Source organism: Clytia hemisphaerica, unplaced genomic scaffold (genome assembly GCF_902728285.1).
Source record: "Clytia hemisphaerica strain Z4C2 unplaced genomic scaffold, Clytia hemisphaerica genome assembly, whole genome shotgun sequence".
Lineage (NCBI taxonomy): Eukaryota > Metazoa > Cnidaria > Hydrozoa > Leptothecata > Clytiidae > Clytia > Clytia hemisphaerica.
The window spans coordinates 2,684,102-2,703,878 of record NW_027103528.1 but is presented as its reverse complement, the minus strand read 5'-3'; the positions used below and the strand labels follow the sequence as shown (position 1 = coordinate 2,703,878).

The 19,777-nt window shown below is 35.7% G+C and overlaps 1 protein-coding gene across 2 annotated transcripts in view; it reads left to right on the top strand.

Annotated features, from left to right (window-relative positions):
- Positions 1-19,777, top strand: part of LOC136799559 (zinc metalloproteinase nas-14-like) — a 38,452-nt gene that overhangs the window by 13,237 nt on the left and 5,438 nt on the right. For both annotated transcript variants that reach the window (XM_067056279.1, XM_067056278.1), the window contains exons 6-11: positions 2,034-2,107; positions 3,927-4,031; positions 5,272-5,327; positions 11,569-11,732; positions 13,788-14,086; positions 19,571-19,672. In XM_067056279.1, the coding sequence (XP_066912380.1) occupies positions 2,034-2,107; positions 3,927-4,031; positions 5,272-5,327; positions 11,569-11,732; positions 13,788-14,086; positions 19,571-19,672 (800 nt within the window). The remainder of the gene's footprint in view (positions 1-2,033; positions 2,108-3,926; positions 4,032-5,271; positions 5,328-11,568; positions 11,733-13,787; positions 14,087-19,570; positions 19,673-19,777) is intronic.

Here is a 19,777-nt window from a genome sequence, read left to right as displayed (position 1 = left end):
TTTAATTTAGATTTTAGCTTATACAAAGTGCAGACCAAGAAAGGTCTAAACTTGGTCAAACCTGCAGTTTGGAGGCAATGTAAAGTTTCCCTCAAATGATGCAAATTAACCTTTTTCACGGGTACCAATCTAATCTAACATTATCAAACGATAGGTGTTAGATTACCGCAACCAAATCGAACAGTCACGAAACTAAAAGATTCTGGTAAAGTTGAATTATGTTCGAACGACCCTGCCGATTCCCCGGACTCCAGGGATTTTCTTGTTGCGTGTCCGAGGACTTTAACATTACTTTTTGAGACTTACCCCGGGCTGAACGCGTGGTCTGCGAGACGTACTTAAACAATCGGGCGATCACACATGGGCGTCAATTTCACCATCTCTATTCTGCCCACTTTCATGCAAACTTAGTCGACCGTGCGTTAACTCGTGACAACACGTTCACTTATCTGGCAGTGCAATTTGTTTGTCTGGGGATAGAAATATTTCTTTCGTTCGACAGGGTCGTCCTCTATCAGGTTCAGTAACCAAACACCTATAGTTTGATTCTGTTTGATAAAATCTGATAGTTCAATTACGAAAATCTGGATCAATTGAATTCAATTGACATCGCCTGGAGATAAACAGAAGGTTCGTTAATGGTGGTATGCAAAGTTTTTTCCAATTTCTGATAATAATTACCCAAAAGTAACAGTATATGATACCTGATTATACAACAAGGATAGGCAAAAAGAAATTCTTTAAAATAATTTTCAATCATACATCCTATCTGAAACATTACTTTTCCTATCTGAAACATTACTTTTGATAAAATGGTATTATACTTTCTATCAAAATTGCAGAACAGTCTATGGGATTATAACTTCTACTTTCTGAAGTTGCTTCGTTGCTTTTTGTTGTATTCCAAGCTATGACTTTGAAGCGCTAAAGACGCTAAATTTCTGCTCACGCGGTGTTGTTGTGTTCCGAGCTATGACTTTAGAGTGCCAAAAACGCAAAATATCTGTTCGCGCGGTCGAGCTAGCTTAAAAGCTCACCACACGGCAATCTTTTAGATGCAGTCACTAGGTTACATCGTCCCGTTTTCTTGAACAATTTTTCGCCAGCTCGATCCCAGCACGGCCTCGTGAAGCAACATAGGCTCCCTTCGGGAGCAATAACATATGAAGAGCAGTATATTCAGATATATACACTTTTTATAGGAAAAACCATAAGTCATATGATTCTGGCTGGGATGCGCTTAAACTTATATGAGTTTTTCAGCTTTAAATGTCAATATTAATTAAAATGGAAACATGTACTTCTCAGTAATTTCTGAAATCTGAGGTTCAGATTCTTCTTAATTTGTTCTTAGGTTTTTGCCAAATTTCAGCCTCGTATTCTTATGAAATTGTTCTTATAAAAAACGTGTAAGAAAAGGCACGGATGTCACTCTAAGTAGACTGTAAATCACTCCCTTGACACATTTGTTAGCATTTGAAAGAATTTTGTGTCAGATGAGAGTTCACTCTTAACAAAAATTACTGTAGGGCTAAGATCATTCCTTTTGAACGCAAATTCAACTATGTGATCGTTTTGCTGTGGTGGCACCTTTTTGAAAGTTATGGCTAGTTATTTAGGGAGTGGATTTCCTTCAATTTTAATTTTGTAAACCATAATCAGACCTTATCGGAGTTTTTGATATTTAAAAAAAAATGATGCATTCTGGGATTGTTTCGAGTGTATTACAAAAGAAATCTATCAGGAATTCCTCGAGGGAATTCTATTGTAATACACTCGAAACAATCCTACGATGCATCACTTTTTTAGAAAAATCAAAAACTCTGATAAGGTCTATCCCTCACTCCCTCCAGCCCCTTCCAATGTTCTAATCGATACATGAATAGTCAAGCTTTAGGATATGGACCCCGTGGGCTCTGTTAAAGTCCTAGACTACTAGGCTATCCATAGGCTATGTCCATAAGTTAAAAAATAAGTTTTTTGTGAACTAAAATCAAATGAAATTAATATTGTTGGATTTACTTTATTCATAGTTGTTGGAGCTATCTCGGAAAGACTGATCTGAACCCCCAGCCAATTGGTCTTCATTATGGGTGTGCTAAAAAAGGTAATTAATCTACCCAACATTATTTAAAGTCACCACGTCAATCACTTCCACATAGTACGTACGCACTAAAATGTAGAAAATCGAGTACCCCCTCCCCCCTGTACGCAAGCGTACGCAAATGGCGATACCCCCTCTGGTAAGTACGTACTTTTTTATTCATCCCCTTGGTTGAAGAAAATTTCGAATTCAAATCGTTTGGTTTGGACCTTTATTTAATACATGAAACTCAAAGTTTATCAAGAAACATTTTCTTTTTCTTGATGCGTATAACAAGCGTAAAAGTCGACAAAAAAAACAAGTGAAAAAGGGCTCTGAAATATTTTCTCTGCGTACGTACATTTTTCTTTGACTCCTCCCCTCCTCCTGTACGCAAGCATAAGCTTTTGAGGCGACCCTCTCTCTCCCCCTTAGTGTGTACGTACTATGTGGACGCCCCCCCCCTGTAGGATTTTTTTCAGCCGGTAGGGTAAAAAATAACAAACTGAAACTCAATGGGCAATATTTCTTTTCGACATGGGGAGTTTTAAAGTCACAAAATTCGATTCAGTGGGATGGGAAAAATAGCATAATGTTTTGCAGCGAGGTTTGATTTATATGATTATTTTCAGTGGGACAAAAATTGTAGTACAATCTTCCACTGGAGACGATATTTTAGCCATTTTTTCCAGTGGGAAAAGACCCAAGTGGTTCTGTGAGAAGGGGGTGTTTTATGTTTTGGCCCTTTTCATAAAATTATTTTGATTGCAACTCATTTTGAAGCCAATGAGCCTCCAAATGTCGCTTTATAAATATTATAAATTTCCTTGGGAATCAATACACATAGCAATAATTTTGAAAATGAAGTAGCGTTGGTTGTGAGGTAATTTATTAAAATGTCTATTGTGTTGTTGCTGATCAGACACATTTAAAGAGGAAATTAATACATTAAATTGATTCATATTTTAAGTCTTATCCACAATATCATACAATATGTTGTTTTCAATCACGATCATGAAAATCAGCAAAAAACTTGCATATTCATGCATCCTTTTGCAAAAAGTCCAAATCACGCATTACGGCTCAAACTTTTTCAACTCACGATCACACTTTGACCTCTGATCACGTAATCATGAAAAAAACAATCCATATCACGTAATCACGCTAGAAAGGAGTCCCTATCACCACATCACATAAACCGCTTGGGGGCTACCATGAAAAGCACAGGTCGAAATCATATATCGATGCTGTGCCAACCAATCGATATTCTATTCAGCGCGCAATCAACGCAGACAAAAAGTAACCATGACGACCATCCTAGATCTTGGATGAAGTTCAAAGTTGATATTTTTATCCCCGTCGTTGAAAACACAATTAAAAGATGTCATCAATGCTTTTTAAAAAGAGCCAATGATAGAGAATCATAGCATAAAGTCTGTCTATTATTTCGATTCAATTAGAGTGACATTTCCATGATTAATAGTTTAGTATGATTACTGTTATATATTTGGGGATCATGTAAAAGATGTCTTCTCGAAAGAAACTCACTTCAATTACACTTTGAGGTTTCTGGGGATTTCAAAAATAGTAAACTACATACTGATACAGTTTGCTATTAATATGGTAATATTTGCTCTTCATCTTTGATTCATTCTACAGTGATTAGACTGACACATGCGCGACACAATTTATATTATTGTTCTTCAGAGGTTAATATATTCTTTGGAAACTTAATCTCTGATTCTAAGGGTACTTATGGGCCCCTTCAAAGATACATTGAGTAGCACAAGCGACAGTAGTACTCAAAGAGATTGATTTTCTTATTTTCTTATTTTACATATAGGGATAATACAACACGAGATATTACACGCTTTGGGCTTCAATCATGAACAATCACGAACGGACAGAGATAACTTTGTTGAAATTCAATGGGAAAATATCCAGGCTGGTAAGATTTAAATTTTTTCAATCGTACCATATGCTCAAATATTTTCGTGTTGGTTAAAATTTAAATGATTGAGGGAGAAATGTTTGTCGAAACTTAGTCAGTCATTATAAAAAATCCCAGTCTGGTAATGTACAGGGTGTCCCTAATTACAGTATCGAGTTTGAACATGCGATTGAGTAGAAAAGTTTGTGTGTGTTATCGCTAAAATATAAGAACGTTCTCCATCACACAGGCTTATTACAAAAGGTAGTTACAACGTATAAATTAATCGTAATGACAAAGAAAAAAGAGGGAGAGCTTAAAATACAATTTTGTGAACACGCACATAAAACTTTCTACTCATAGTTGTGTTTCGACTCGATACTTTAATTAGAGACACCCTGTATTGTTTTAGCTTTTTTGTTCAATTTTCTTTCGTTACAAACAAAAGACAAGTTGCGATTTGCATACTTTTTGATCAGGTTACCAAATTCTCCTCATGGGATTGGTCTAATTTCTAATCACATGATCAAAAAGTTTGAAAACTAAATCGATTTTGGTACGTAAACTCCATCCTTTAACAATAAAAAGAGACAAAAGCCTTCCCGACCAGTGTTTTTTTAATGACTATGGACGAATAAACATACAGGATGTCCCGAAAAACAATATCGAGTCGTACCACTTCTATAGACACATATACAGGGTGTCCCTAATTAAAGTATCGAATTTGAACATGTGATTGAGTAGAAAATTCTGTGTGTGTTATCGCTAAAATATAAGAACGTTCTCCATCACACAGGCTTATTACAAAAGGTAGTTACAACGTATAAATTAATCGTAATGACAAAGAAAAAAGAGGGAGAGCTTAAAATACAATTTTGTGAACACGCACATAAAACTTTCTACTCATAGTTGTGTTTCGACTCGATACTTTAATTAGGGACAACCCCTGTACAGAAAGTTCTTGTTTGTGTTTCACTAGATTTGCAATGTTTATCAAAGGATCTCTTTGTGTCATATTAATTGACACATATTTTGTGAATAACTTTTACAAAAAAACAAGTCTAAATAATTTTAACGTTCATGAAAACTGTTGATATTTTTAAAATTTAAAACATTTCGAAATTGGACCGAGGTTAATTTATCCAAAATTTCACGAAAACAAGCATGGGATTCCTGGCTTAATCTCATGGTTTAGATTGAAATTCTAACAATCGAATTTCAATCAATCATGAGATTATTGTTTTCAATTCACTTTTAGGAAAGGAGAGCAACTTCAAAAAGATGAGTGATATGACTTTGGTCAGCCAAAAATCGGTATGTAGCTTAAATTATCTTAACATTTATTTAATATCTATTTTAGGTGAGATAAATGTTTACTGGTTTTGATTGTACAGGGTATCCGGAAAAAAACTGACAAGTTTAACCCATTAAGTCCCTTTAAGTCTCTCTAAGTTTTTTAAAGAAAATCACTAGTTCAAACTTTAAAGGCTTATATCTCCGGATCTAGAAGGAGTGAGAAGCTCGTTTGCGGTCCGTTGGATAGCTTAGAGTCTCCTCTTTCTTTTAGGCGCCACCCGATCAAGGAAGGGCGGGGTGGACGGCAGCTAAGGAGGGGGAAGGTAAGGGATCAATTTAATCAGAGCCAAATTGGGAGGTTCTTGGATCACTCGTTGGCCAAAAATGATTAACAAACGGTAAAAATCTTAAAAAAGTGGATTTTGTCAAATTTTTGCATTATTTTGACTTATTAGCTTAAAATCTCGCTGAATAGACTCACTTTTGATTTTTTTTTTGATTGGTCATCTTTTTTAAGATTTATCCGTTTTCTACGAGTTAGACCAAAAATGACAATTTCTAACTCAAACTGGGCATACTAGCCCATTTCTGATATATACGACATTGGCACTTAAAAGGGAATTAGAAGGGATTAGAAGAGCTTGCGAAAGGGAAGTATGTTGGGGCTGTATTAGTAGATCTCAAGAAGGCCTTTGACACGGTAGATCATAAAATTCTTTTAAAGAAATTATTCTGCTATGGATTTAGGGACTCCTCATTCTCCTGGTTTGAATCTTATCTGTCAGACCGTCTTCAATGTACACTCCTAGGAGATACTTGCTCGGACATGATGAACGAATGCGCATACGGGGTTCCACAAGGATCGGTCCTCGGACCATTGTTATTTCTCCTTTACATAAACGATATTGGCCAAAGTATTCGACCTTCTGTGTTCCACCATCTTTACGCAGACGATACCATCATTGCTGTCAGTTCTGACTGCCCAGTGAGGCTTAGAAAAGATCTATCTGGCCAACTCTCTGAAGTCGGACATTTGTTCAGCCAAAATAAACTTACGGTAAACACGGGCAAAACCGAAGTCATATATTTTGGAAGAGCAAACAAACTGAAGGAATGCAAGAGGTTGGTCCCTATCCAATTTCAAGGCGACACTCTTGAATGCAAGGAGAAAGTGAAATATCTCGGTGTCATCTTTGATGAAAACCTAAACTGGGATGCCCAGGCCAATAGTGCTCGCCAGAAAGCCTATCTCAAACTAAACAAGATAAAAGGCATCTCTAGCTTTCTTGACGACCACACGAAAAAAATGCTTATAAATGCTCTTGTTATGCCACACATTACATATTGTTCCAATTCTTGGAGCACTATGTCAAAGGCAAATCACAACAAGTTTGATTCACTCCTGAACAACATCTCTAAAACCATGCCCATCAATAAGACATTTGATCAGATTGTCGAATACAATAAAACACTCATGATGTTCAAAGGGATGCGGAACATTGCGCCAAAATATTTGTGTGATCGGGTAAAGCCTGCTAGCCAGCGACATGAACGCCGCACTCGCTTTGCAAGAGAGAATAATGTCGTTGTCCCTCTTGCCAAAAACACCTTTTCTAGTCGAACGTTCATTACCTCAACCACACATCTGTGGAACAATCTACCTTTAGAGATGAAACAATGCCAATCCCTCTTATCGTTTAAAAACAAACTCAAAACTCGTATTTTCAATTAGAAATTTATTATTTATTATCTTAATCAGTTATCGTTCCATTTATTGTTCTGTTATGTTATACAAGTGGCCCCTGGGGGAGACAATGGCTCAGCTGCCTAAAAGCTGATTCATTATTCTATGGCCAGCCACTTAAAATATTAGTCATTATTATTATTATTATTATTATAAGGGTTAAAGAAGGTGAATAAAAAATTTGAAAATGTGATTTTGTTTGTGTTTTTCAGCTTTTTTGACTGATTTTCGCCCAATAAATGAGTATTTTTAAAAAAGAATAATTTTTGCGATTCTTTTTTAAAATACGTCGTTTTGTACATTTTTGTGCGGGTGTCACGTGGTTTCTATAATTTTGTTAATTAATTAACGAAAGAAAAAAAAACGAGAGAAATAAATTAAAAATTTAAGTCAAGTCGACTTTAAATAAACTTATATTTCGAACTCTATAAATGAACCCCCACTTTATACAGAAGAAACAATAACATTTCGTGCTATTTCACATGAAACCATTATTGTTTGAATTAAGAGTGGGAGCAAATTAACCCGTTTTTTTTGTCAAATTTTAAAATTAGGGTCGGCAAAATTTGCCATACTCAAATGATCGAGTCGAGTTTAAATAAAATTTTGGTTTTAACGACGCTTTTTTTGTTGAACTAAATTCAAATTAGGAGTTTTTGCACTTTGCTGAGTTAGGCAAAAGAGCAGTTGTATAAACTACGCCTAAAAAGCTACGCCTGAGTTTATTTTCTATGATGTGATTAGAAAAGAATCCAAATTTTTATTTACACAACAAATGATAGATCCACTATCTAAAAAAATCCCCACAAACATGAAGAAAGCAATACAGAGCTGTTAATGAAGGCCAAAAACTACCTTTCCAAAAGAAAAAGTTTAAGAACTGAACCCAAAACTAGCAAATTAATCAAAAGAAAAATATATAAGACAAAATCAATAGTAAAGATTATCGATGGAAATAGTTCAAAACAAATGCTCGAATACTACCACTGTCCAAACCTAGTGTAAAAACTGCCACTTATTACACATCCATCGACCCAATGCCACACACCTAAATAACCATTTCCATCCGACATACACATGAAAAGACAAATCCAATAAAATGACAAATCCGATACCAATATTGTAAGGGTACATAAGTAGCTCAGTTTCGACCCTTGTTGCTGGACTGACTTATGTCGAGATAAGCAGCTAAAGTAAAATGAAATTAGGATTGTAACTGCGCTAAAACTTTCAATAAAATAAAAATTCAATAAAAATAAACACACTATCATGAGCAATCACTTGTTTCTATGGCAATATACTATAGCACTCCCTAAAGACGCTTTCTTTTTCAGAAACAATAATAAACGTTTTGATCCAAAGTCTTGATATTCAAGCTGGAACTTTTTGAATTTTAGCAGAAAACAATAAAATTTTAACGAAAAAACTGTATTTTTAGAAATTGCAAATTGTAATATCTCGACTTTGGAAAATACATTAAACAAAATTGGGTGTCTGGTATGTGGACGAGATAGAGTTTTTACAAGCTCTTATTTGATTTGGTTGGTCCATACACAGTAAAAAATTTTCGATTTCCAAGGTTGGAAATTCAATATTTTTGGGTTGGAAATTTTGGTTTTATAATTGAAGGTTGGAAATTTGAGTGAAATTCTTCGATATCTCTTCTGTTTCGCTGTTTTCATAATCAAACATAACCTAAGGGACTCCTTTAATCTAATGAGCCTCTTCCCTGGATTAAAAATCTAACCTCCCTCGAGGCTACAGGGGTCAGTCTAATTCGCCAATCTGACGGATCTTTTGGTAGGACAAAAAACCTTGGTTCGTTAATAAAATAATAAATCTCTTCTTGTCTTCTTCTGTTCTGTTTCGTTCTCCTCCATCGCTTGATAGGTTATTCGGTCCCTATATTGTCGGCAATCGCCGTATGTTCATACGAATGAAAATGAATGTAATCGATTAATGAAGTTTAAGTACACGACCTTGCGTTGCAAATAAGATGTCAAGTCTACACCGTTCCTCCCTTTTATAACGTTTTGTACCATTTTCTGCGCATGTCCTTTGAGAAAACCACAAGCAATTTTTCGCGCAGAACTATCGTGATAGCAAACCTAGATATTGGGCTTTAACGTGAGCAGTCAAGCTGTAAGTTTCCGTCAGGTGAAGCGTCCCTTCGGAGCGGCCTCGGTCAATCGCAGTGAGTTCGCACAGTGAAGCACATAGGGTACTTGTGTCATAGTTTCAAATGGTTCTCTCCTGAGCTGTGTGAGTATTCTAAGATCAACCACGTATCTGTGCGAATAATAACAAGATATTGACCGGGAGCCATCGAGCCTAGGATAGCAAGTGACTGTTCACAAGAAAAACCTTGTTTAAGATCTTTCTTTCCACATATCTGTCATCACTTTTTGGATTTTGACTTTTTTTAACCTGGATTTTTGAAAATTCCAACAATTTTTAGGTTGGATTTTGGTTTTATTCAACCTGGATTTTTGAAAATTCCAAGCCATGGAAAATGCAAAATTTCCATCCTTGGAGAGTGTCCTAAGTTTCCAGGTTGGATTTCCATTGGATTTTATCTATTTTACAACTAAGAAATCTTGAAATCTTCAACCTTGGAAATCGAATTTTTTTCCTGTGTTAACCAGCAATAAAGTTACTTTTTTCTAATGAACGCTTAATTTTTATTTGTAAAAAGAATAACCAGAAGCTTCATGTTTTTGATGTTTTTAATAACTATACTGTGTGTCCGGAAAAAAAAGTATCGAGTCGTAACACTTTTATAGGAAGAAAGTTCTTTTGCGTGTTTCACTAAATTTGCAATGTTTATCAAAGTTTTTCTCTGTGTCATATTAATTGTCACGAGACATCTTTTATGGAGAACTTTTACTAAAAACAATTCTCAATAACTTTAACGTCATGAAATTGTAAAGGAAGTTAATTCTTTTTAATCATTTTTAATCAGTTTCTACTCAGAATCATGTTCCAAATCGATACTTTCTCTCCGGACACCCTGTATATTCGACGCTCACTACAAGAGGTTATCTTCAAAGTAAAAAATCTAATAACAAAAGGAAATCTTTTAAAAACTAATTTTCAAAAATGACCAGTGAAATAGTGCTAAAAATACAATTAAAAACAATGCAATAAAACGATAGAAAATAAACCTTAGGGACTAAAATGATTGAAACGTGCAAATAAGAAAGTATCGAAAAGTAATAATACAAAAAAAGCAAAAAAAGTTGCAAAAAAGAATATGTCGTAAAAAGCTGTATTGTTTTAAACAAATTCTGTACATTAAGTGTAGGTTTCTGATCGATGATTAAAAAAGGTTCAGTCATCTTTCTTATTTCATTGGGTGCTTTTTCACTACGCTAGATAGATAAGTGGTTCTCATCGACGGTCCTTTCCATAAATTTCTAAGGATTGTAAAAAATATACAATGAAGATTCGTGCTTAACATCGGATTTTGATCGCTTCATATCAGCATTCCATATTTAACGTCGAAAATTGGTCATTAAACCTTTTGTCCTTCAAGAGAAGGGTAGACCTCACTTGGCTTAATGACCAATTAAGCGAAAAAGGCAGCATAAATAAATTGGTTGCCATGAAAGTAGCAGAATGTGCAGAGGGATTCTTTTGTAAAAAATTGGTCATGTGGGAAAAGTGTTTTCTTTCCCGATAGAGTTGAAGAGCAAACTTTCATCTGTATTGAAAATGTTCATTATAGAAGGCTGCAGTTCTAAATCCCTTGATATGCGAGTTGATGATTTTTAATAAAATTTTCTTCAAATTCAAAGGGTTGTAAACGCTTTGACAACTGTTTTGGGAGTCAGTAATGTTTTCCTACCAATTTTCTTTGTTTCAGCTAATCGATTTTCGCCAGACAGTCTCAGTGAAAAAACACCCATTATTTTTGAATCCCTTGGCAATTATTTTTTATTAGCTCAAATGACCAATTATTAAAGTATCTTTCTCTATCTCACCTGCTGATACGTGTGACTCACATTCTCGAAAGTCTCTCTAATAATGGCTACAAAAAACCAATTTTATCTCTAAAAGGGACCAAAATGACTGTTAAGGGCGGAAGGGCGCCACCAAGCCGTACCTTCATTTGCCAAAAGATCATGATGTGGTGGAATTTGACAAAAAGTTTTTGGGAAAAGTCTCTCTAAGGGCCTCAAAAAAGTAAATTTTCTATTTGTGGCCCGAACACACCCGTCACTTTCGCAAAGCTAATACCTACCCTGAGTACCAGAGGCTGATTTTTCAAAGAAGATTATCAACATCTGACGACCAAGTATAATAGTTTTTATTGTAGGTTGCGGGTTGTTCTAAATCGTCTTAGCCATACTTCGTCCTCAGAAGCGTAAATACATAATCTCGGGTATGAATTTGGTATATGCTTTTCACTGTAACTAATACCCCACCCCGAAAGAGATTTTACTCAAGACCACAGATGGTTTCTGCAAGCCAAAGATCTCAAATCATCTGATTAACCCTTTATTTATTCACCAGAAATACGATTATGAATCAGTGATGCATTTCTCGAATACGACGTTTTCAAAGAATGGGAAAGAAACAATTGTAGCCGCCAAAAATGCTATTAATCCACCTGCCACTTTTGGTCAAAGGGATCACCTAACAGAATTGGATAAAGAAGAGTTACGAGCAGTCTACGGGTAGGTGTCAGTAATTGCCATCGCAGTGAGCCTTAAGCTCTTTAGGATGGCTTTCATAGTTTCGCGCATACCCTTCGGGATAGGGGTACTAAGATTTGAGAATTTCGGATATGTGGCTGACCGAATATCCGAAAGCTGACCCTCAGAGACCAAATTTTAGTGAAAAACTGAACTGACATTTTTGAAATATTTTTTTAGAATTTAGAAGCCTTTTTTTTTCTTCAAAACTAAAAAAATGTTTCAAACAATTTCCATCCCGTAGAGTGGCTGATTTAATTTTTTTTGACCCTTAAATATACTTTTTGAGACGATAAAACCAATCCTTGCAGTTCGCACTTACTCAACATCTATTTTTGCCTAACTACCCACTCCCCCCTCGGGCACGCATAAGAAAGATGGGAAAACATCGTTTTTCAGTATTAATAATATTTCATAAAAAGTGTCTCGGTAGCATTACTGTCTTAACGGTTACTCCATTACTTTTTCGGAGTTATTTTTATCTGATCACCAATGGCAAAATAGATATAGATATGAGCCCTCCGAATGCATTCGGGATGGGTCCTACCAATGAAGCAGTAGGAATCACAGCGCTGCCAAATACTGCGACTTGACAGACGCGAGCTGCCAAGCCTGGGCGTATACCATAACACTCGAACGAAACTGGGAGAGCGGTGCTCACGCTAGGCCGAACCTCATGAGTGTCATGGCACGTCATAATGTCAGTCTAATCTACACACACTCTTGTATCAGAGTAATGGTACCCAATTCCCCTGACACGGCATGGGTTGACCCAGGCGAAGGTATATTAACTTGCCAAGTTAATCGTAGAGACACGATGGGTATCGAACTCGGGCCTCCTAGGCGAGAGTCAAGTACGATAACATTATACCACTACGACTAGCAAAAGTACTAACTAAGATAAGTGTGCACTCTTTTTTCTTTTAACTATAACTTTTGAAGGAATTCTTTAATCTTAATAGATTTGGTATCGTTGGAGAGATATTTGTCCGATGGAACAATTTGAAATAGAAATATGTCTTTAAAAAAATTCTAAAAACGAAGATGGAAAGAAGAAAAATGAAGATCTTGTAGAAAAGTGCTATAACTTTGATTTTCACTGGAGAGATTTTTTGACCTTAGGAGGTCATCACTGTGAAGTAATTTCACTAAAATATTTATTTAATATAAAGTTATGATACAAAGTTAATAAATGGTTGACCCCAAAAAACAGCAGAAAACAGCAGAAAGCAGCGTTTTTAGACGTCAATCAGCTTTGTTTGATATCTTTTGACTGAATGGTTATTTTTGAGATATTTTTTCACAATGATGACGTTCGATGCTCAAGGATTCATTTCAGTGAAAATACTAGTTATAGCACTTTTCTACAAGATCTTCTTTTTTTCTTCTTCGTTTTCATCTTCATTTTATTTCAAATTGTTCCACTCGTTAATATCTTTCCAATGACACCAAATTTATAAAGATTCAAGAATTCCTTCAAATGTTATAAAAGAAAAAAGAGTGCACACTTATCGTAAATAGTAATTAATCCCACCTTTTATTACCACTAAATAATGAATCTAAGAAGGTGCCCTTTTATTGGTCAAGTCTCTTTATTAAAAGCAAGTACTTAGGTAAGTCAAAAATGTATGTCTCATACAATATGTGAGAATCGTTACAGTTAAACGATATCTTCAAGAAGAAGAACTAGTAAGATTTTTGCCTTCAATTTCTCATGCTTCAATACTCTTGTCTCCCGAATAGACGTCCCTCCGCTTATTGTTAAGAGAAAAAAAATCCATCACCCCGCTCTTATTAAGACCCCTCGCTAATTAAGACCCCCCCCGCTAATTAAATTCAATCCTTTTCTATATTATTTGGAGCGTATAATTCATTTCCAGGACAGATTTCCCTTCAAAAAGGACTTTGAAAAAACTTTTTAAGGTACTAAAAACATGAATTCTGTATTGCTAATTGTTTCAACATGGTATCCTCATGTTTATGTTTCCTAGTCAGGTTCTTACCGTAATTTTTCAAATTTACCATTTTAAAATATAGCTGCTCAGGGTTGCCGCCTCCATCAACAACAACCACGACGACAACAACAAAAAAACCACCAACGACTACAATAACTCAAAAACCTCCAACAACACTTTTTACAGAAGGACCGACAACAACAAAAAAACCACTGACGACTACAATAACTCAAAAACCTCCAACAACACTTTCTACAGAAAAACCCGGAAGACCAGATGAAAATCTATTATGTAAACTTGTTACAGGTGATGTAGACAATGGCACGGTGTGCAATGCTACAAACTTTAATACAACAAGTATCAAACGAATATATGGCGACGGTAAGTTAATATTTACACATTTCATCATTCTACGCTACTGAGGTGTTTCAAGTTCACTGTTACATAATTTCCGCCACTGTACGAAAAGAACCGGTGAGGTGATCATTAATGGTCTGTTCTGACGAGACAGGGTTAAAATCACGGTCATCTAGCATGTTCTTTTATTGTCTAAGTAACCCTAGAAAGCGTCAGAACACATCTTTTGAGGAGACAGTGGTATAATCAAGAGTAAGATAGTATAGTCTTATTGCCAAGTAACCCTATAAAGTTCAAGAGCACAACTTTCATGAAAAAGAAAATATCTTACAAGTACCTATATCTCGGTAAAATGTTTTCCTAGATTTCAGACCTCATCAATTGTATAAAAATATTATATACACGATTTCACTGAAGATTGCCATCCTAGATGACATGAAACTATTCATCAATGAACTACCGGGTGACCCACGAAAAAGTTCAGACGTTTCTCGACGTCTTGAGGCCGAACAAATGTCCCAAAGTGCTTGGAGTTTTGATGTTTGGAAAGTAGATATCCTAACTTAAAATTTGAGCCATCACTTTTTAAATTTGATCAACTTGTTCTCTGCTTATGAGCTTTTAAAGTCAAAATTCACTTTTCGAAAAGTGTAAAAAACACGTAAAAAAGAGGTATTAAATTCATGCAATCAATTAGAAAATCACTAACAAATTGACTTATTTAACGAGTTTTATGACATTAATAATTAATAAAAACACCTTTGAAAGTAGTTTTTGTTTAAAACAAGACTATTTTTTATAAAAATTGGCGCTTTCATACATTTTTTTCCAAAACTGTATATCAAAAACGTCTAAAAATACCAAATTTGATACCCCTTTTTTACGTGTTTTTTACACTTTCCGTAATGTGAATTTTGACTTTAAAAGCTCATAAGCAGAGAACAAATTGCTCAAATTTAAAAAGTGATAGCTCAAATTTTAAGTTAGGATATCTACTTTCCAAACATCAAAACTCCAAGCACTTTGGGACATTTGTTCGGCCTCAAGACGTCGGGAAACGTCCGAACTTTTTCGTGGGTCACCCGGTATTTAGTATAAATTAACTCAAAACGCTTTCTTTACTCAAAAAAAGGAATTATAAGAGACACTGGATAAATGACTCACAAAATGGTGGAGAGCGACCATTGTATTTTCTTTGTTTCAGAAAACAATTGATGTTTTAGCTTTGTCAGTAAAGGACGACTGTCATGGCGGCTCGAAGCTATCTGATTTTTAAACATGTTTATTAATCTCATTTTAAAAAAGTTCTCTAGCGCTTTCTTTTCGTATCTTTGCAGGGAAAAACTTTGAAAGTAAGGCTAGAATACCAAGCCAGATACATTTTGTGAAATCTAGTGTGAGAGAAAAATGCTTTTATTTGGGAATATCTTTACAAAGCTGTTACCACAAGAGCTAAAAGTAAAAAACATTAGATTTGAGTGTCTTCTGAGGCAAATTAAGGCCTGTCCAGATTTTTCAAATTTACCTTAATTTTTTATCACCGTTTCCACTTGTCATAGCATATCACTTCATATATCGAAAGAAGCGTATTGGAGTGTAGATCACTGGAATGGCTGTGCCATAATTATTCTTTTCACCCAAAAAAAGATATTAGGCAAAATCCAAAAAATACTGACGTCAGCAAAACTTGTTTTTCAAATAACTCCAGTTTGGCTTATGGTAAAAACATGAAATTTGGACCAACCTACAAATACGGTGGTATCTTACATTAAAGGGGGTAGTCATATGAGAAATTTGAAATGTCATTTTTTAAACTTTTTGTTATATCTTGTGAAGTAGTAAATATTTTTCAATGAAACTTTCCACAATTGTAGCACAACTATAAAGGATATGAAAAATTAAAAAAAAATTCTAAAAATAGCAAAGACGGGGGTAATATCGTCCAGGGGGTAAAAGCTATAAAAATATTGTGTCACCTTTTTAGGAAAAGCTAAGAAAGCTATTCAAAAATTTTTTTCTGGTGAAGGTTAATATTATGAAAGTCTCCAGAATGAGTGGAAAAATTTTTCAAAATTTCAAGCCAGGGGGTCTGGAACCTAAAATTTGTACTTTTTCAGTTTAAAAGTAAAAGTCAAAAAATGATTTTTTTGAAAAAACTGCTTCATTCATCCTGAGGCTTACCATAATGGAAAACTACCCTGAAAATTTCAAGTCAATAGCTTTTCTCAATCCTGAGAAAAGGCTGACAAGGTGCGCGAAAACCCCCTAAAACGTGTTTTGAGAAAACGGCGCAGAAAGTTGAAAATAGAGGTTTTTCTCAATTTTTCTGTGATACATAGACCGTTTTACAAAATTTTTACTGTGGTTGACCAAAATGGATTGACACATAACTTTTAATGTTGAAAAGGTACTGGAAATACTAAAATAGTCCAAGTTTTTTGAAAAAAATGGCCTTCCACGTGCTCCGGGAATCTCCAAGTATTTTGCGTCAACTCTGCGTACAACGCGTAACAGTCGTAAACATGGCTTTAAGTCAATAAAAGTACATTTTCTCATCAAAAAACATATTGCCAACAAAATATATCATCCTTGTGCTCTCTCAAATCTGTTTATATCATTTACAGTTGAATTTCAGTGTTGATCTTAGGGAAACGTGTCTTGAGGTTGAACGTCAATCATGCATAGTTTTACTCAATTTTCCAGGATCGCCTCTGGCGCCATGAGTGCCATGATTCATCAAAGACTAGATTTCCACTGGATTTAAGACTCATAATGGATACATCATTGAATGTGTTTGGTTCCTTGCTTCAAACTTTATTCAAAGTCTATAGTATAGTCCATCACTTTGAAAAGTTTTTTTCGATGTACAAGTTTTACTGTTCGAAAACATCAGTTCGCAGAATCAAATTGTTGCTTTCACTCAAAATATAGGCTTCCAAAGGTTTCCCAGATGTGAGAAATGAAATGAAACATTCAATAATATCATAATTCAATCCAAAACAATACATAAGCTCAGTTTCCATGTCAAAAACACAGCTGACTGCCTCCAAAATTTCCATCTTTAATTACGTCATATTAAGAAATCCCGGGGAAAAAAGGCGGTATTGACTTAGACGCCCAAAAAGGGCGTAAAAAGAGCTTTCATTTGGTATGTCATGATGCTATGTTTAGAGCAGCCATACGGAAATGAGGCCCTAGCAACGGATGCGATTTCCCGTTGCTAAGGAGAAAATTGTATATCAGGGCTCATAAGAAACCCAATATATCGGCAGATATTTATGATACGGCCTTGAAATTTTCAGGGTATGTTCAGGAAGGATAAAGGATCCTAAAAAGCCCTAAATCCCGAAATTGATAAATTTTTCACCAATTTTCAAAATCTCATATGACTACCCCCTTAAACTGCATTTAGACTATGGGGATATAACATACGATCATCCCGGAAATTCAACCCGGGGGGGGGGGGGGGGCACTTGATTTCGAAACAACAATTTATGTCCCGCAAAAACTGCCTTTCAAAATCGCACCCTTACAGTGCAGTTTGAGATGGTTGAAAAGGTACCCTCAGTGCATTTTGTCTTGATTGACCCAGTCCTTTTAGTCCATTATGTTTCTCAACTTTTTCTTTTGTATATTCTAATATATATCTGAGTAATACTATATACAAGTGTGGTGGAATATCGGGGTCACTCCTAGAAGGTACCCAGGCGGCTTGTCTAACAGAGGCCCCGTAGTACAGGCTATAGAGAAAGTATGGTAACCAGGCGGCTTGTCTAACAGAGACCCTGTGGTACAGAATACCGAGTTTATGTATTCGAGATAAATCAAGGGGTACGGTATAAAGCAAAGTTGACATGTCTCCGAAATCACCGTCCACTTTGCTCGACGACGGTAAAAACACCAAGATACCGTAGCCTGTTTAGGTGAGCAAAGGCGATATAGAGCCGTACATCAACTTTCGACTTTGTTTTGTATCCTTTCACTTACCGTCGCCCTCAATATCCTCCGATACATAAACTCGGTAATGTATGGTACTCGGGCGGCTTGTCTAACAGAGGTACCCTAGTACAGGCTATAGAGAAGTATAAAACTCAGGCTGATTGTCTAAAACAAAGGCCCTATGTAGCCTAGATGTCACAGCCACCCGGGGGGGGGCAGCTGGCCAAAAGGACCGACGGGTATGTGCGGGCCCTAAGGGTACATTTTCCAATATGATTAAAATGCACTGTAAGGGTTGAAAAAACTAGAGATGCACTGTAAGGGTAGAAATTTCAGAAAATTCTTGAAAAACCTAAACATTTTGACCAAAAATGCTATAATTTTGACCATTTTTTGCACGAAAGGGATCGAAAATTTTTGGGAAAATGCACTCTAAGGGTATGATTTTCACTGACTTTTGCTGTACCGTAAGGGTCTAATTTTAAAAGCCAATTTTTGGCCCGCACATACCGTCAGTCCGCAAACCCAGTGCCCCCCCCCGGGCACAGCCATGTGGCCGACCGTCAAAGAAACGTTCTCGAAGCGATGTTTCCTTGCAAGATTGGCGAGAATTTTAAAGTATGAGAAAAGTTCAAATGTTTATCTGGGTGGAAGTGCAGCACGGCTTGTTGATAAATATTCCAAGCGCCAATCCAAGAGGGACAATCCCATATTTTTGCTTTAAATTGATTGGAGGGTTTGAGGAGGAGGTTGTTATTTGAGTTGAGTTGAAAGCCGAGTAGCTCAGGGTTACTGTTGATGGATGGAGGCAGAGGAAGTATCTCATCCAAGTCGACGTATTCGTTCCTCTTTACTTTTGCTAGAATCGTTGCTTTGATTCCTGATGGTGCGTAGGGATTATTAGTACTGTTCATGAACATACCTGTAGAGTTCATTTTTTGTGATGTTGGTGGTGTAAACCCAAAGATGGTTTGTTGTTGTGTTTCTTCATTAAGGTCATCACTAAATTCGTCAGCATTAACAATTTCTGTTTGCTGTTGTGGCTGCTCTGTTTGAATTTGCTGAGTAATGGTTGAGTTTGGACTTTGGATTTGTTTTGATTTTGTTGATTGTTGATTTCGTGTTCTCGGTTGAGAACCAAATTACATACGCATCTTCCCTATAAATTTCTTTCAAATATAACAAAAAGTTATATTACTGTGACGATTTAATTTTTTTCTTGATTTTGACGGATTAGCAAAATGCGCACTAAAAAAAGCATAAATCGACAAATATTGACTCAAATTCTAAAGAATTTATAGAAAACGGAATAGTTTATATAAAATTTACATGCAAAATTTGAATTTAATCAGATGAAAATTGCAGTCTCTATTTTACTGCGGACTGAAAGCCACAAAGTGGTTAATAAATCATACTCAAAATGAGCTATTTTTGAGATAAATAATTTTTTTTTGAAAATTGTCATTTTAACTTCAATATCACTCATTTGACCAAAAATGGAGTTAATTGGATCAATAATGTTCATTTTAGCCCTAACTTCAAGTGGTTAAAGGTTTTTATTTTCTTTAGGTTGTAAAGACGTACTTGCAGTTTGTTACAGTCCCGAAGTATGCTTATTTCATGAATGGTTTCAACGACATTGTCCTGTTACTTGTGGAAAATGCAAAGGAGGTATACCCGCTTTTTATAAGAGTTATTACTCTCTGATGAAGCTGGCCAAAAGTTAAGAATTAGCTCTGGTGGACGCAATTAAGCAATAATCGATTTTACGAAGTA